General features: G+C 50.7%; 1 protein-coding gene across 1 annotated transcript; it reads left to right on the top strand.

Moving 5' to 3' along the window:
- The first annotated feature begins 4275 nt into the window (after positions 1–4275).
- Positions 4276–9571, top strand: LOC122386162. The gene is made up of 2 exons (XM_043375095.1): positions 4276–6237; positions 8924–9571. Exons 1-2 carry the CDS (start codon positions 4515–4517, stop codon positions 8941–8943), a joined length of 1743 nt encoding a protein of 580 aa, XP_043231030.1. The 5' UTR covers positions 4276–4514; the 3' UTR covers positions 8944–9571.
- Positions 9572–17917: the final 8346 nt, after the last annotated feature.

Raw genomic sequence — 17917 nt, 5'->3', positions numbered from 1 at the left:
ATTTTCACCCGGCGATTGAGCATGCATCTTGGCACCAAATTGCACCCATATCGGACTATATTTGACAAAACTGTGCGATTTGCGGCAAAAATGACGCCTTGAGATAATTGTGGCGCATTGCGGCAGACGCGGTGCATTTGTAAATTCCTATCACAAACTGTTGCCATTCAACGAAAATCTACACAATCTCTCGCCACTATTTATTCAAATTAAAAAGTTGCCCATCCGCCAATGCGAGGCACCCGCCACCGATCGGCATGCATTTAGTCCACAAAGTTTGTCGACCCCGGCTCTAAATGAAGATCTACGAACCGATCAAAATTTCATTGGCGTTCTTCCGGCGCGCCCCACGCGCGAACCGTGCACCCCAGCGAGTCGGAACCTAGAAAAGGCGCTGACCCGTTCTGTCACCTATAAGGTGTGCAAATTTCAACCCCCTACGCCGTACCGTCTGCCCTGTAGCCGTAACAAATTGAACCCACTACACGGCGTGGCGGACACACACACACACTCACAGACAGACGGATTCTGTTGGAATAGTAAGTTAGACAAGCGGCTGCGCCACTTGCTTTGCTGCGTGGTAGGAAAAAAAATTGCGGCACCAGCCAATTTGCTTTCGAATGGTGTTCGTTTCAAATCGATGTGTTGGCTAGAAGCATAGATATGGACGAAAATGTGAAGAGAATTTTAAAAGAACTGTACTGAGGGCTTCGTTGGATGAAAGTTGGGTGATACGGGGTCAAGACGGGTCAAAGGGGTCAGCCCCGGTCACTTTGGGTCAGGCCAGGTCACATAGGTCACCTCTCGTCCGATGGGATCAGCCCGGGCCACTGTTCTACTTTTGCCTTCACCACTACCCCTACCACTACCCCTACCCCTACCCCTACCACTACCCCTACCACTACCCCTACCACTACCACTACCCCTACCCCTACCCCTACCACTACCACTACATCTACCCCTACCACTACTACTACCCATACTCCTACCCCTACCACTACCCCTACTACTACCCCTACTACTACCCCTTTTACTACCCCTACTACTACCCCTACCCCTACTACTACCCCCCTACCACTACCACTACCCCTACCACTACCACTACAACTACCACTACCACTACACCTACCCCTACCACTACCTTCTACCACTACCCATCTTTGCGTGGCGATTACTGGGCAGTAATCGCCACGCCATGTGTGGATCGCCCATGATTGTAAATACAATACAATACAATACAATACAATACCCGTACAACTACCACTACCTATGACTGGGTCATGTCAGGTGACGGAATAATTGGACTACAATAAGTCCAATCAGACTTTAAAAGTGCTTCTAGCCCTGCTCCAATTCTTGCTATTACATAACCCTAATCGTATTTGTCGGAAATGGTGCTTTGTGACAAATGTGGCGCATTGCGACAAACGCGGCGCATTTTCATCCGGTGATTGAGCATGCATCTATGCACCAAATTGCACCCATATCGGACCATATTTGACAAAACTGCGCGAGTTGCGGCAAAAATGGCGCCTTGTCACCAAAGTGGCGCATTGCGGCAAACGCGGTGCATTTTTATACTTGTATCGCAAACTGTTCCCATTGAACGAAAATCAACACATTCTCTCGCCTTTTTTTATTCAAATTAAAACTTGCCCCTCCGCCAATGCGAGGCACCCGTCGCCGATCGGCATGCATTTAGTCCACAAAGTTTGTCGACCCCGGCTCTCAATGGAGATATAAGAACCGATCAAAATTTCATTGGCGTTCTTCCAGCGCGCGCCACGTGCCAACCGTGCACCCCAGCGAGCCGAAACCTAAAAAAGGCGTTGACCCGCTCTGTCATCTATAAGGTGTGCAAATTGCAGACCCCTACGTCGTACCGTCTGCCCTGTAGCCGTAACAAATTGAACCCACTACACGATGTGCGGACACACAGACAGACAGACGGATTCTGTTCGAATAGTAAGTTAGATGTAGGAGTGGGATGTAAAAGAGGACATGATAGGTATCTCCGTCTTCGACCAGTTTGGTCTTAGCGATGCGAATAAATTCGCTGGGCTGATCAGCCGGGTATGGTAGTTCGAAGTTGGAGGGGAGTTTCTTGGCTATTCGACGCAGGAGTTTTTGGAGGTCTCGTTTGGGTATGAGGTTTTTGTGAAGGATCCCTACCTGAGCCAAGGCAAATTGATGGGTCAAAGAGCTTAGCTCTGCGTACAAATATTGAACAGCCTGAGTTGCGCTGATAATGCTGTTGGTAAGTTCAAAAAGCTTGAATGACAGTCGGATATCGTCAGTGTCATTCTGGATTGAAGATATTGCGTCCGCATAGGCTGCGTTGAGGTTGCGAATTGAACTAGTAAGTGACTGGAGAGCTAAACGATTTTCGTTTACTGCTATTCTCGTGGAGTTCAGAACTTGTAGGGTACCGTTAAACTGATGTGCCATCGCCAAATTCTTCTGGTTTAAGAGGATCACATTATTAGACAAGTGTTTAATTTCACTTTCGGTGGCTGTGCCAAACAGATAATTAAAGGCATTTCCTAATCCATCAATCAGACCGCGTTTTGTTCTACTTAATAGCTTATTGCCTATTTCAGGGTCATTGGGTGTGTTCAACGGATGAAGGATGTCAAGGAATGTTCGTTTCAGTCCTGCTGTTTCACTATGGAGTTCTGTTAGGGCATCATGTAGGTGATTACGAGCGAGCGAGCGCAGCGAGCGAAGTGAGTCTTTTCAATATAACGGGAAAATCTCAGTATGAGCGGCCCGGCCCGGCCCGGCCTGTAACGCTTTTGAGAGGCTTATATCTCAGCAACCACTGGACCGACTGGCCTGCGGTCTTTTTTGTTGGGTAGCCCCATCCCTTCTACCCCGTAATTGACTACTTTTGATGCATCTCAGTGACCGTCGTGGCACGTGCCACGTGAAAAGTCAAGGGTGTTCAAGCTGTTTTGCAAAAGTAGTGATTTTGAGAGGCTCATATCTCAGCAGCCGCTTGGGCGATTGACTTGCGGTAATTTTTGTAGGGTAGCAGCATCCCTTCCACCCAAAATAGGATACTCTCGATGTATGTGGGTCACCCCCAGTGCACGTGCAAAATACAACAATAAGAGGTGCCAAATTTGTTCCCATTTCAGTAACTCGGTAATTACTGGGACGATTTCGCTGAAACTTGGCATACAGGTAGGCACCCACCAGGCAATGCATTCCCATGTGTTGCGGTTAGGGTGCTACTGCACGTGCGCACGTGCAGGGGGCGTTTCCAGATCTCGAGAACGGCTGGGCCGATTGCGCTCAAATTTGGTACACGGTTGGGGACCAGTTAGTAGGGTGCCGTGCAAAAGTCATTTTGGACCCCGTTTGCACGTGCGCACGTGCAAAATGTCGCTTCCAGATCTCAGGAACGGCTGGGCCGATTGCGTTTAAATTTGGCACACCGCTAGCGACCGGTTAGAAGGGTGCTTTGCACAAGCCCATTGGAAGCACCCTCTCGCCCTCCCGCACGTGCAGGGCTCACTACCTCGCTCGCTCGTTCTTCGCCCAAAAGGCGTTTTACTGGTTTACATACATGAGAAACATTATACGTTTGGTAGAATTATCTACAGATTGGTGTTCTCTGTTTGCTACTTCTGTGACTATTTTGACCAATTTGTCTAGGTTCGTTTGCGTGGAGTGAAGGTCTTCCGCATGCCTTTTGAATGGTGCGATGCTAATCGAAATCGTTATTGCCCAAGAGCTGTAGCTCGGATACGTTTTTCCTACTGGTATGAACAAATAACCGGGGTCGTTCGGGGTGGTAGTGGTTGTTACCACACTAACTGTCGTGAGCCAACCTAGGAGTGCAATCATCGCGGGTTGCCACATGGTTACGCCTGCAACGATAGAGAATGCATCATCAGCCAAAGCTGGGAAACATGAGTTCTATACGAAATATAAATAGCAACATATTTGATACCATCGAGTGCCAATTTCGGAACAGATCATAAGATTTGTCCTCTTTCACAACTGGTTGTTGGATCATGGCAACACTGGGGTTTGGTGTCCCGGTGGACACGCAATCCAAATCAAACTGGACTCGTGGTCTTTTGTCAGGGGTCCGCTCGGTCGATGGGTCACGTTGTCTCTTTGGTACGTACCGAGAATTTGCATAACTAAAACCTTTTGGAGGAGGCTGAGTATCGACGGGGTCAGTGACTGGGCCCCGTGATCGTAGAGCATATCCATGCTGCGGCTGTTGTCCCTCCTGTGTACTCCTCTCTAACGATGGTGTCAGTTTACCGTGCTCACTGCGGTAGACCGCGCCCAAAGCCAGGGCCCCGGGTAGCCGGGTCGGGGCAGCCTGCGCTGACCCAAGCCGGGGCCGCGCGTCTTCCCGGTGTCATGGATAGCCTGGGGCTGCGGTGGCGTCAGCGCTCGGGCCGAGGACGGCCTGTGTGTCGGCAATAAACAGTCTGGAACCGACTGAGCGTCTGTGTACTTCAGTGGCGACGAGGACCGAACTCACGTGTGGTATGGCGCTGGCCCGGGCGCCCGAGTTCGACGCGGGTGTTGAGTGTTTCGGTGGTTATACTCGGAGGCTGGAACAGTATTTTGTGGCGAACGATGTTGACGCGTCACAACACGTGAAACGCCGCGCGATTTTCCTGAGTGCTATCGGGCCGGTGACGTTTGCGCTGTTGGAGGATTTGATCGCTCCGGCCTCAGTGACAGACGTGAAGTATGGAGACCTGGTAAAGGTGCTGTCGGAGCATTTTGAGCCGTCGCCGTCTCGGATCTTGGCACGTTACCGGTTTCATACGTGTGATCGCGAGGACGGTGCGTCAGTCTCAGCTTATGCTGCGACTCTGAGGCGACTGGCGCGGCCATGTCAGTTCAGCGCGGAGGTGCTCGACGAAATGCTCCGAGATCGGCTGGTCTGTGGAATCCGGAATCCCAGACTTCAGTCCAGACTGCTCAGCACGGAGGATCTCACTCTCAGCTCTGCGCTCGCGATCGCTCAGGCGTTCGAATCGGCGGCTGCCAACGCCAGTGAGCTGAATCGCAGCAGTCCCGTGTCATCAGAGCGAGCGGATCTGCAGCCCGTCCATCGGGTGGAGGAGCGCCGACCGCGGCAGAGTCCGTCCCGAGTGGCGGCGACGGGTGGCGCTCGAGCTCAGTGTCACCGCTGCCGGCAGAGAGGACACGAGCCGGCCGTGTGTCCGTTTCGCTTCCGGCGCTGTTTTTCTTGCGGGGAGGTGGGTCACTTGCGAGTGGCCTGCCGACGGCGCACGCCGGCGGTCCGGGCGGTTCAAGTGGAGTCGGCAGAGCATTCCACAGCTTCCGGTGCAGCTGCGGCGGAGCCGAGGAGCCCGGAGAGAGTGGAGGAGGATGTGTATGCTCTGTTCGGAGTCTACAGTGCCGGTGTCTCGCCGCTCTCGGAGGCCGCGGCCGCTCGCTCGGAGGACACAGTCGAGCGGTGCGCAGCTGGTGGCGGCGTGAGTATGGGCGCTGCTACGTTTGCTGCGAGTGAACCCCACGGGGGTGGCTCCGATGAGCCTATGGTCGGCGCTCTTGCTTCTGGCGCGGCGGCGGCGGCAGCTGGCAGTGGCGCGGGGCGCTCGGCTGATCGTGAGTCTGCCGGCGGGCCCGGCGGCGGCGTGCATCGCACGGAGGGAGCTGAGGGAGTGGCACCGAGGCGGCCTCAGCGCTGCGGGCCGTACATCGTTCCGGTGCGGCTGAACGGCAAGTTGCTGGAGATGGAGCTCGACACGGGAGCTGCCGTCTCCGTCTGCTCGGAGCGCGCGTTCAAGAGGCTCTGGCCGACCGGCGGTCCGCCCCTGGAGCGCTGTGAGCAGACTCTGAAAACATATAGCGGTGAACCGATCGGTGTGTGCGGTCAGGTGATGGTCGATGTGCAGTATGGTGACACATCGGTCCGTGTGCCGCTCGTGATCGTTCGCGGTGGCGGTCCGTGCCTGTTCGGGCGTGATTGGCTCGCTCGCATTCGGCTGGACTGGTCGTCAGTGTGCGTCATGGCGGCCAGCTCGCGGGTGGACGCGGTGCTGGCTGAGTTCCCAGACGTGTTCGACGGGGAGCTGGGATGCTTCAGAGGTGAGCCGGTCACGGTGGATGTCGATCCAGACGTCCAACCCCGGTTTTTCAAACCGCGCGTCGTCCCGTTGGCGTATCGGGATCAAGTGGAGCAGGAGCTGGATCGGCAAGTGAAACAAGGACTCTGGGAACCCGTCGCACATAGTAAGTGGGCTGCACCGCTCGTGGTGGTGCCTAAGGCTGGGGGAAAGGGTGTGAGGTTGTGTGGCGACTACCGCTTGACTGTGAATAAGGCGGCTAGGGCAGATCAATACCCCCTCCCTCGCATCGAGGATTTAATGTCGCGACTGACCGGGGGGACAGTGTTCTCGAAATGTGACCTTAAGTCAGCGTACAATCAGCTGGTGTTGGAGAAAGAGTCGCGTCAGTATCTCTCTCTGAACACGCCCCGCGGCTTGCTGCGGCCGACCAGGCTCAGTTTTGGGTACTCGGCAGCGCCGAGTTTGTTCCAGCGGACGATAGAGACGCTGTTGGCTGGCATCGAGGGCGTGGGAGTCTTTTTAGATGATGTGATCATCACCGGCCGTGACATGGAGGCGCATAACCGTGCCCTCCGGGAGGTTCTGCGGCGGTTCAGTGACGCCGGCCTCCGAGTAAACCGGGACAAATGCAGTTTCGGCGTGCCCAGTGTCGAGTATCTGGGGTTCAGGATCAGCGCGCGCGGTGTCGAGACGACTGAGGAGAAGGTATCTGCCATCCGTAACGCGCCGGAGCCGCAGAACGTCTCGAAGTTGAGATCGTGGCTCGGTCTGATCAACTATTATGCAAAGTTCATACCGAACTTGGCGTCCGTGCTCTCACCCCTGTACCGCTTACTGCGACGTGATGCACCGTGGGTGTGGTCTGAGACCGAGATGCGTGCTTTTCAGACAGCAAAAGAATTGCTGCTGAAACCCGCAGTACTGGCTCATTTTGACTCGTCCCTCCCCGTGGTCCTGACGTGCGACGCCAGCCCCGTGGGAATCGGGTGCATTCTGAGCCAGGTACATGGTGACGGCGAGAGACCGGTGGCATTTTACTCCCGATCTTTGAACAGTACAGAGGCTCGTTACTCACAGACGGACAGGGAGGGCCTGGCTGTGGTGAGCGGGGTCAAGAAATTTAATTATTTCTTGGCCGGTCGGTCATTCGTGATCCGCACGGACCATAAACCTCTGTTGGGACTGATTGGGGAACAGAAGTCGCTTCCGGTGATGGCATCGCCCCGTGTGATGCGATGGGCGATGCTTCTGGCGGGGTATGATTACCGGCTGCAGCACGTGGCGGGTAGTAAAATACCTCACTGTGACGCGCTGAGTCGGCTTCCCGTGCCGTGCCTGTCAGCAGAGTCTCCGTGTCCCGCTGAGCTCATAAACTTACTCGAGTTTCTCAACTCCTCGCCGGTCACCGCAGATCAGATCCGTCTTTGGACCGCCAGAGACCCGACGCTGTCCCAGGTGTATCAGTTTGTTCAGAACGGCTGGCCAGAGGTGGACGTAGAACAGGTTGAGCTCCGTCCGTATAAGGCGCGGTTAGGAGAACTTAGCCCAGGCCCATGTCGTCCCCTATCTCCCTGTGTGTCCAAGTGCACAGATGACGTCACACGAAGGGGCGGAGTCGGGGGCGGAGCCTGGCGCAACGGCCGCCATTTTTGAATTTGTTTTATTAGAATGTATTCTATATTTTGGGTTTCAGTCAATTGTTATCGATAGTTTTATGAACGGTTAGCTGTAATATAAGTGATTTATCAAGAAAAAACACATATTCTGCTTGCAGTTTCGATTTAAGTACGACCCGCGCCTAGATTCGAACGCACGATCTTTGGATTACGGCGCAAGCATCCTAACCACTACACTACCGCGGCGGCGTGGCGGCCGGCGGAAGGGAGGCTGCGGAGGCATGGGGGCTTTTTTACGCGTTTTTGGAAAACTAATGGGTTTCGTGAAAAACGCTTCTTAGATAATTCGAAGAAAAATGTCTCGGCTTTCCGATGATGCACTTAGTTTTTTGCTAGCTTTAGCAGAGTTTGTTCTACAGCGCTTCGAAAATCGCCCATTTGCATAGGACTTAAACGGGACTTCAAGACTTGCCCCCAGATGACGTCACGAGCTGACGTCACGATCAGGTAGAATCGCCGGACGACCCTACCTGGTATATAGGGCCTTGACTTAGCCTGCAGGACGGGTGTGTGATGTGGGGGTCTAGGATCGTCATTCCGCGGCAGGGCCGGAAGGCGGTCTTGGAGTTGATACATGAGGGACATAATGGGGAGAGCAGGTCCAAATCGTTCGCACGCATGTACGTTTGGTGGCCCGGGATGGATGGCGAGATCACGGATACGGTGCGTAAGTGTGTCGCGTGTCAGTCGCAGCGTAACCGAGAGCTTAGCTCGCCGCTGCACCCGTGGGCCTGGCCGGCTGCCCCGTGGGAGCGTGTTCACATGGATTTCTGTGGCCCCCTGAATGGACATATGTTTCTGGTAGTAGTCGATGCGTTCTCAAAGTGGATGGAAGTGTGTCCGCTGCGAGCGGCGACCACAGAGGCTACAGTAGAAGCGCTCCGTGTTCTATATGCCCGGTGGGGGTTGCCGAAAACCGTCGTGTCTGACAATGCTCAATGTTTTGTTAGCGCTGGTTTTAAAATGTTCTGTGAGGAGAATGGTGTTCGGCACATTACCACTCCGCCATACTCGCCAAAGTCCAATGGCTTGGCCGAGAAGTCTGTTCAGACGTTTAAACACGGGTTTACTCGTCAGAAAACCGGTAAAGTGTCGCGTTTTTTGTTTAAATACCGTGCCACCCCGCATAGCACGACTATGCGATCCCCGTCTGAGCTGTTTCTCGGTCGGCAGTTCCGGACGCATCTGGATAGCCTGCGCCCGGAGTTGCGTCGACGTGTGGAGCAACGTCAGTGCGCTCAGAAGAGCTCGGCGGACCGCGGGGCTAAGGAGCGCCACTGTGTGCCCGGTGATGCCGTGTACGTGTCGGCGGTGGACAGACTGAGCGGGGTGGAGGGAGTGCGTTGGCTGCCAGCGGCTGTGGTAAGCCGCAAGGAAACCGAAGTGGTCGTTTGTTTGGAGAGTGGGAATTTGTTGCGTAGACATGTAGATTGTGTGAGGATGCGCGTGACGAACGGGGCGGAAGGGTTTGATGATGTAGAGTTAGCACCCAGTGTTGTGCCGGCAGCTCCGCCCGCTGCAGTGCCATGTGATGTACCCGTCGGCGGCGACCGTCCAGGCCGGGCGCTCCGGTCGAGCGACCAGCGCCGGGCGCCCAGGCGCTTAGGCTACGATAGAGATTTCGCCCAAATATCTGTGGTGGAGGTATGCGGTAGACCGCGCCCAAAGCCAGGGCCCCGGGTAGCCGGGTCGGGGCAGCCTGCGCTGACCCAAGCCGGGGCCGCGCGTCTTCCCGGTGTCATGGATAGCCTGGGGCTGCGGTGGCGTCAGCGCTCGGGCCGAGGACGGCCTGTGTGTCGGCAATAAACAGTCTGGAACCGACTGAGCGTCTGTGTACTTCACTCACCATTCTCGGGTAAGTATGGCGAGTTAACATCGGGACTGGCGGTTATCGTCAAAGGTTGTAGCGGACCTTGTTGCTCTGCATTCTCTTCGTCCATTTGGGTTTCCACTTGTGGATTGGTGACGAGGGGTGTGTCCGGGAATTCAACCGGTGTCGGCTCGTAACTTGCAAACCAATCTCGATCGCTGTAGGGAAGGCGAGCAGCGCGGAGAGGTTGTTGTCGAACTGGCTGTTCCTCCGGCATACCACTTACCTGAACAGGGCGTCTGATTGACTGATACGACCTGTCCCATACGTCGTTGGAGTCCCTGATCCTCAAATTTTCTGAGTGCACTATTTTGGTTTTGCCCGTGATCATGTTCTTAATACAATAATTTTCAATTCCCAATTTGGAGATGACACGGAAGTGATTTTTCCATGGTAGTGATAATTAAGACGAGTCACCTGGTGGTATCGAGGGGTCAAAATAGAATACCAGGTCACCGGGTTTAAAGTTAGAGGGGGTGGCTGAGCTGGCGATGAGTGACTTGTTGTGATCCCTAGCCTGTTGGATGTTGCTAGCCACTTCTGTGTACGCGTTGTGTAAACGTTCAAACATGGCTGGGACGTACTCTTCTCCAGTATAGCGGTGACGAGGCTGAAGGAGTGTGTCAACAGGTAGTACAGGGTCACGGCCATACATAACGAAATAAGGCGAGAATTTGGTTGATTCATTTTTGCTCATACGATACGCTCCTAAACATGGTTGTAATATCTCGTCCCACTTTGTCTGATCTTCACTGATTTGTTTTTGAATCATGTCATTCATGCAACGATGAAAGCGTTCGGTTTTCCCATTTGACTGTGGGTGATAGCTAGAAGTGTGGATCCTAGAAATGCCTAATTCTTTGTGAACTAAATCCACTAGTGCGTTGCAATATTCTGTACCTTGATCACTGATCACCAGGCGAGGGCATCCATGACGCGGAATGAATTGATCCAAAATGATACGTGCGATGGTATTTGCAGACTTGTCTGGGATGGCGTACGCCTCTGGCCATCCACTGAAATGATCCACAATCGTGCACACATATTTGTTTCCCCTTTCTGACACGGGAAAAGGTCCACACGTATCGATACCAATAATTTCCATTGGTGCTGAAGACATAGGCATGTCCTGCATTGGTCGCCTTTCCTTCACCAGCTTTTTCCGTTGACAAATTTCGCATGACTGGACGTACTGTAAAACATCCTTCAAAACACTTGGCCAGTAATATGACTTCAAGACTTTGTCTGTGGTCTTTTCAATGCCTAAATGACCACCGAGATACCCGTCGTGGGCTCCTTCCAAGACAGTTTTCCTCAGAGTTAACGGAATGACAAGCTGCTTTTTAGCGAGGGGCCGTGTTTTTGTGCCTTTCTCCAGGTGGTATAATAAGCCATTTTCAACAAAGTACTGGGTATTTTGTGATTTAGCTGCGTCATTTTCTAGTTGTCTGATGATATTCTGCAGTTCTTTGTCTTTCTTTTGAGCTTTTCGCAATGATTCCATACTAAAATTGTGATAGTCTAGTGGTTCAGGTTTTTCGTTGTCAATGGCAATCTCAGTACTTTCACGACTGGCGACATTGTCTACCACATTTACATCAGCTTGACCTCCTTGCCAATCTAAGTGACAGTTGTCGTTTAATTCGCCGGCTACTGGGGTATGGTGGAGTCTAGAGTGCATGTCCGCGGCTGCGTTTTTCGGACCAGAAATATACTCGATTTTACAAGCATATTCTCCAAGAATGATAGCCCATCTTTGAATGCGCGGATTTTTCATTTCACTCGTGAACAAATGCTTCAGAGGTTTGTGATTAGTATATATCGTGATGTCGGTTCCAATCAGAATAGGGCGTAATTTTTCCAAGCTATAAATGATAGCGAACGCTTCGCGTTCTATAGTGGGCCACTTCTGTTTTTGATCTGAAATTTGATGGGAGATGTACTGGATGACTCGATCCATGCCTTCTTGCTCTTGAACAAAAACTGCACCCATCGCATACTGTGATGCGTCGGTGTATAATTTGAAGGGTTTTGTGATGTCTGGAAACGCGAGAACTGGAGCTTGAAGCAAGGCTTCTTTCAATGTTTCAAACGCATTTTGAGCTTCGTCCGACCACTTGAAACGAGCGTTTTTCTTGGTGAGGGATGTCAATGGTCGTGCGATCTTACTGAAATTTTGTACATACTTGCGATAGTACGATGCCATTCCAAGAAAACTGCGAACTTCGTGGATATTTTCGGGCGCTTTGAGATTTCTCATGACTGCGACTTTTTCAGCATCCACTGAGATGCCTTGATCTGAAATGACATGACCTAAGTAATTTAGTTCCTTTTTAATGAATTCGCATTTTGAGATTTTGAGTTTGAGGTTGGCCTTTCGTAGGCGATTCAGAACTTCCTGCAGATGCGTGATATGCTCTTCAAACGTTTCGCTAAACACAATGATGTCATCAACAAACGCTAGGGCAAAATGACAAACGTCTCCTAGTACAGCATTCATGCAATTTTGAAAGATTGCAGGCGCTCCCGTAGTTCCAAATGGCATCTTGTTGAACTCATACACGCCTGATGCTGTTCCAAAAGCTGTCTTTTCTTTGTCTTCTTCTTTAATGGGAATCTGCCAAAAACCTTTTTTCATGTCCAAACAAGTTCGGAACTTAGATTTGCCTAGTGCATAAAAGATGTCTTCTGCTGACGGTATACTAGCTGCGGGTCGCACTGTGATAGCATTGATTTTGCGAAAATCTACACAAAGTCTCATTGTTCCATCTTTCTTTGATACCATGATAACTGGTGATAGCCAAGGAGAGTTACTTCGCCTGATTACGTTAGCTTTCAACATTTCCTGAATTTGATCTTCCAAAATATCTCGATAGGCTAGTGGCGGTCTGCGTGGAGCTTGATACGAAGGTGGGTGATTTTGGGTGTTGATCGTCATTTCCGTTACGTTAGTAGTTGTTAATTCTGAATCTTTTTGCACAAACACATCTAGGTTCCTTTTCAAAAGTTCTGTGAGAGGTCGCGTTGATCCTCCGGAATATGATTCAGATTGAAAGTTGAAAGAATGTCTGAAGGACTTTCTGTTGGTTGTGACCCTCATCTGATATTGTAGAGATGCTGGGTACTGGGTCCTGGGCTGTTGTAGCAGTTCCTAGCACTTGCCCTTTTCGGAAATGAACTTGTCTACCTGTTTCATTTACTATAACCCATGGGACATGGTTGCTTTTTGAAACTTTCACTAACGCATTGGGGAGCAGAAGACCTGGTTCGTTTTCGAAGCACGGTGATGAAACTAGTTGCGAGACCACAAAATTTTTGTCCGACTGCTTCCTTTTTGACATGAAGCACTTCACTTGTACCCCTGAACGTGGGAAGACGTCTACGTCCTCCGCAAGTCTCACAAGGTTGGTTTCTGGTTTGCTTGGATCTGGTTTTTGTTTCAACGGTTGCACGACTTTTCCCATTTTGAGGATTTGAGTTTCGAAATCAATGACGGCTTTGCGGGCTTTCAAAAAGTCTACGCCAAGGATCATATCATGCTTGAAATCTTTGACCACGATGAAGTCATGATACATCCTGACCTTGCCTAACGTAATACGGATTTTGACGCTTTCTGCTGCTTCTAATACATGTCCGGTTGCTGATCGCAGAGAGACATTGGGTGTGTTTTGGGAAGATTTGATAAGTTTTGGGTCGCATAACTCTAGGAATTCTTTGCTTACCAGGGAGAGTTGTGCACCAGTGTCCAAAAGAGTCCTAAATGGGTGTGTACCTATGTGAATGTCTATGTAGGGGCAATCCTGGCTTACCTGTAGTACTTGAATTTCCTGCTTTGTTTCTTGAGTTTTCTGTTTTGTCTCCCGAGGGTGAGGTTTTGCTAGTTTCCCTGCTGCTGACGGGGTGCTTCGTTGTCAGCCCTCCTTTTGCGACACATACGCTGGGTGTGTCCGGCTATTCCGCAGTAATAGCAGATGGGTCTGTCGTCGTCGGTCCAACGGTACTCTGGTCGTTGTGACCTTCCATTTGGTCCTGCTACATTTCTGTTGGCGTTACGGGGTCGCTGCGGGGTCTGGAAACGTGGAGGCGTTTGCTGGTACTGTTGCCTTACCTGTGGCTGGACTTGAAACTGGTTAGCTGTCGGTGGCGGTGGACCTGTTGTTGGTATCGGTGGCCTCATCTGTGCAGAGATTTGGGCCATGAGGACGTCGGAGATGCGTTTAACGTCACTGTCCGTGAGTCTGCTGGTTTCTTTGGACACCATGTCGCAGTCCATGGGTTCGGGTTCCTGTACCGTCGAGTGATTTTTGAAGAGGGAGAGATGGTCCCTTACCTGTTGTTCGTGAATGGCTAGTTTGAAGGCGTCGTCCTAAAGTTTTCGGCATCTTTCTAGCTACGTTTTCTTGGATACGGCGATCACGGAGTCCGTTGATAAAAGCATTGGTCAGAGTTTCGATTACCTCTTTCTCCTCCAGTCGGTCTGAATAGGCCTGTTGTCCTAGCTTTTTGATCCTTTCGGCAAAGTCTGACACGGTCTCGTTTGTTTGTTGGACGGCAGTCTTAATCCTTTGTTTTGAACGGGGCGCGAGATTAAGGTGGGAATAGCGAGCGGTAAGAGCGTTGTAGCAAGGGAAATTAGAGAAAAGAGGAAAGAAGGGATAAAAAAGCTGCATCTTTTCGGTCCCTCTAACAGCGCGGTCCACTGCTGTTCGGCGGTGTAGCAGAAGAGAGATTCGCTGCTGGAAGGAACTCGATAGTAGAGCTGGTGATACAGGGGAACCTGAGAGTCGTTGAAGAGATCCCGAGATAGAGATGTAGAGAGGGATCTTGATAGTGATGAAGATCCACCTGAGAGAGAGAGAGAGAGATGTTGATATCCAGCTGAGGAAGATGTAGGTCTAGATCCACCTTGCATACAAACACATCTGATGGAAGATGCTTTTTAATTTAGAGGCTTGATGATTCTGTTCATTGTATAGACCATGATGCACGAGATGCTTCTTCACTGCTCGGATTAGGGATAGAGGGATCCGATCAGCTGGGTTTGCGGCACAGTTGGGCAGGTGAAGGACAGGGCATTCGAAGTCCCGATGACCACTGCCAAACTTATGGGTGGTAATTACATTGATTAATGGAATGTGATCATTCGTCCAGTCACCCATTCCTATATCACTGGCCTCCCCATTAAGAAAAATTGCCCACTTAATTCGTATTAGCGTTGCTATAGTTTAGTTGCCCTCGAGGGTCATTAGTTTGACTGTCCTAACTGAGCTTCGCTAAACTCCCATCGGCCTTATCCTAAGATTCATCCTTTACCATTCTCACTCTCATCCTCTCTCTACATTCGTTCGTCATATATTCACCCAAATTTATTTAGCGCCCCTCGAATTCCCTCCGATGGTGTTAGGTGCCTGACTAATAGCGATCTCCCCGGCGAGATAAATGTCTCTTTACGAAATCCATATGCATGCTCCGCTAACCGGCGACAAAGATACTTATCGCAGGGCCGTCCAGAATAATTATACACAAATATCCACCCTACTAATTTATGGGATTCACTACACGTCCGATAGACTTATGGTACACACATACACGATTTATACCCGACTTATCTCTCTACCGGGAGAGATTACCTATGCCCTCTTCCGGTCCGCGTGTAACATTCCCGTTCACGACCCAGGGACCACCGTTCATATCCTGGAACTCTCCTCAGGAACTCTCCTTAAACCATGGGATTTACTCTTCAAGGCCTTACGTGTCCTGGAGTACATTGTTCCCTCCCCTGAGGCTGTCCAGTACCGATTAAGGTACCTTTACAAAATAAGTATGAGGACTTATTCGGGACACTACGGCTCGCCTTATCCGCACTTTTGGGTGACTCACCCCTGACCCTCGGCTTCTTGCCTTTGGCATAACTTACTCTCCACTGCACACTGTGCCAATCTTCCCCTTCCCCCTGCCGTAGAAACCTCTCACTGCCTTCTCACCCAGTGTTACCTAAGCGGGAAAACTAACAGTGGCCGGTACCACTGGCGGAAAACGTGCATATGCCCTGCGTACGTGACGGTGTGTCCCTCTTATCATTCCGGTCTGGACGTGGGTGTAGAGAAGTGCATCTGTGTCTCATACAGTCATGCTGGTAAACGTTACGCCATAGGAGACGGGCAAACAAGCCGTCTGTGCCTCACATGCCCTGTGCCAATATTGGTGGAGTAATTATTGGCGCTAACTCACAAGAACGCGAATAACAGAAACGCATTATTTATCCAAACCAAATCGTAATCTCAAGTCCTAATTGCTGCTGCACGCGTGAACCTAAGCATCAGTTCTCGTATACAATCCTAGCAAACCCTTGAACCGTTCTTGATTTAATCAGATGATCTAGAACCAATTAGTACGCACAGATCTGTCGTCTGGTTGTGACCGCCGTATCATAGTAAATTACTGAGTGCTCAAACGGAAATGACTCCTTGAAACTCGCTCGATAGTTTCTGATGGCAGTTTCTGATGGACTACTAGTTACCTATACAATTTATCTTTATAGAATGCCAGAATATTGTCATACGAATCGCTAGCTTTTCAGAGGAAATCTAATTTAAATCATCCTATCAACAGTAAACAATGCACATGAAACGAACTGCAGTCTAGATATTACATAGCATGTCGTATTTAGAATTATGCATTAACTGTTTACGTTCTTATCCCGTGGCAACTTTCCACAACTAACCATGTTCCTGTACCTACGATGACCTTCACCTACCGCACGCGCCCCAATTACGGTTAGCCCACTGCCCCTGTTGTGGCTGCTTCTCGCGCCCTCTGGCGGCTCAACGCCCGCGTCGGGAACGACGATTACCACGGCCGCCGGGCGGCGCCGCGTCGACACCGTCAGTCAGTCACGCCGCTATGGGCGCGCCAACACTTGCGGTACAGTGCTCGTGGGTGTTGTCTCTTCTGGCCGGGTAGATTCACCGGATGTGTCAGTTGGTGTGAATCTGGTAAAATATCGCTGCAATATCTCCCTGTGCGACATTTCATCAGCTCCATTCCACGTAAGTTTTTTTTTTAATTAAATGCCTGTCCCATTTAATCGTTCCCCAACAAAGATGGTCCTTTCTAGTATTTATTCTACAAAAGCACAACGATCGGTACCTATATTAGTCGCATATTAATTCTAACCACAAACAATTCTACATCTACCTGTTACTCGACATTTCGCAATTTCAATGACGCAAAGTGACCATCTAAAGTCGCAAAGTGTCAAACCGTCAACCTCAAACCACTGCTCACAACTCTGCACCTAAGTAACAGAAGAAATTCTGCCGTAAGCTCAAGCATTCGTACCTGTCGAAAATCATAATTCATAGCCATATTCATAGATCGATTGCATGAATCAGTCGCCACCTTAAAACATTACATTCCTTTTTAACCGTATTTACCTGTTCTATAATTGATTTCGACTTCGCAATTAATTCCTACAGCAATATTACCAATGATTTCGCAATGCAACTTTTAGTGAGTACAGCCCGAATATACACCCTTAATTTCACAAACGTTCCAACCTCAAATCGTACCTGACCACCGCCGACAATAAATCGAACGAACCAGTTTGACCAAAGACAAAGACATATTAAATGCTGTCACGTATCCTGTCATCAATCTCAACGTTCGTGACAATGAGCTGCTTATTCAAATTTTAACCTCTCGCTCTCGGCCTAATCGTGAATCCCAACTGACAATAACGTATTTGCTGGCGACTCTGACATGACCTCACAATTCAGATCCTAATATGCTACTAGGGTGTCTGGACCAATAAGTTCAAAGTAATTTAAGTTTTCCAATTCCAATTGAGAGTGCATTTTATGGCAACCGAAAATGTTTGGCAGTCGTCACGGCACCGCAACCGGGCAGAGGGGGGGGGGGGGTTCAAGGATTGGGATTGAGCAGACTTTTCAACAACACTCACATTCTGGAGTTTCTCTGCGCTTCCGCTTCTCAGTGTGGTCTCAAGCGTCGGCGGTTGTCCTCGGTTCTGGTCGCTCGAACTGAAGAGGCTTCTTGTGGGTGACCTCGGACTGACGGCGGCCTCCAGATGTCGTCTCCGGCTCCGGCTGCAGACTGTCACTCTCGGCTGCTCGACTGTGACCCTCGGCTGCTCGACTGTGACTCCCCCTCTGGTTGGGTGGCGCACCCTTTTATAGTTGGGGGGAAGGGGTGACTGCCACGCCCTTGCGACGTCATCTTCCTCTGCCTTCTTTTGGTGGGTGGGGCCGTAAGATGGCGCCCTCTGTCCTGTTTAG

This window comes from Amphibalanus amphitrite, unplaced genomic scaffold (genome assembly GCF_019059575.1).
Source record: "Amphibalanus amphitrite isolate SeventyFive unplaced genomic scaffold, NRLGWU_Aamphi_draft 000242F_arrow, whole genome shotgun sequence".
Lineage (NCBI taxonomy): Eukaryota > Metazoa > Arthropoda > Thecostraca > Balanomorpha > Balanidae > Amphibalanus > Amphibalanus amphitrite.
The sequence above is the reverse complement of the archived record's forward strand: the minus strand, read 5'-3'. Positions and strand labels throughout refer to the sequence as shown.

What these genes read in the sequence shown, in the direction of transcription:
- LOC122386162 (XM_043375095.1), top strand. Translation starts at nt 4,515, where the DNA reads ATGGCGCTGGCCCGGGCGCCCGAGTTCGACGCGGGTGTTGAGTGTTTC. An exon ending in CTGGGAACCCGTCGCACATA is followed by an intron (nt 6,238 to 8,923) that starts GTAAGTGGGCTG and finishes CTCGGTCGGCAG; the next exon opens with TTCCGGACGCATCTGGATAG.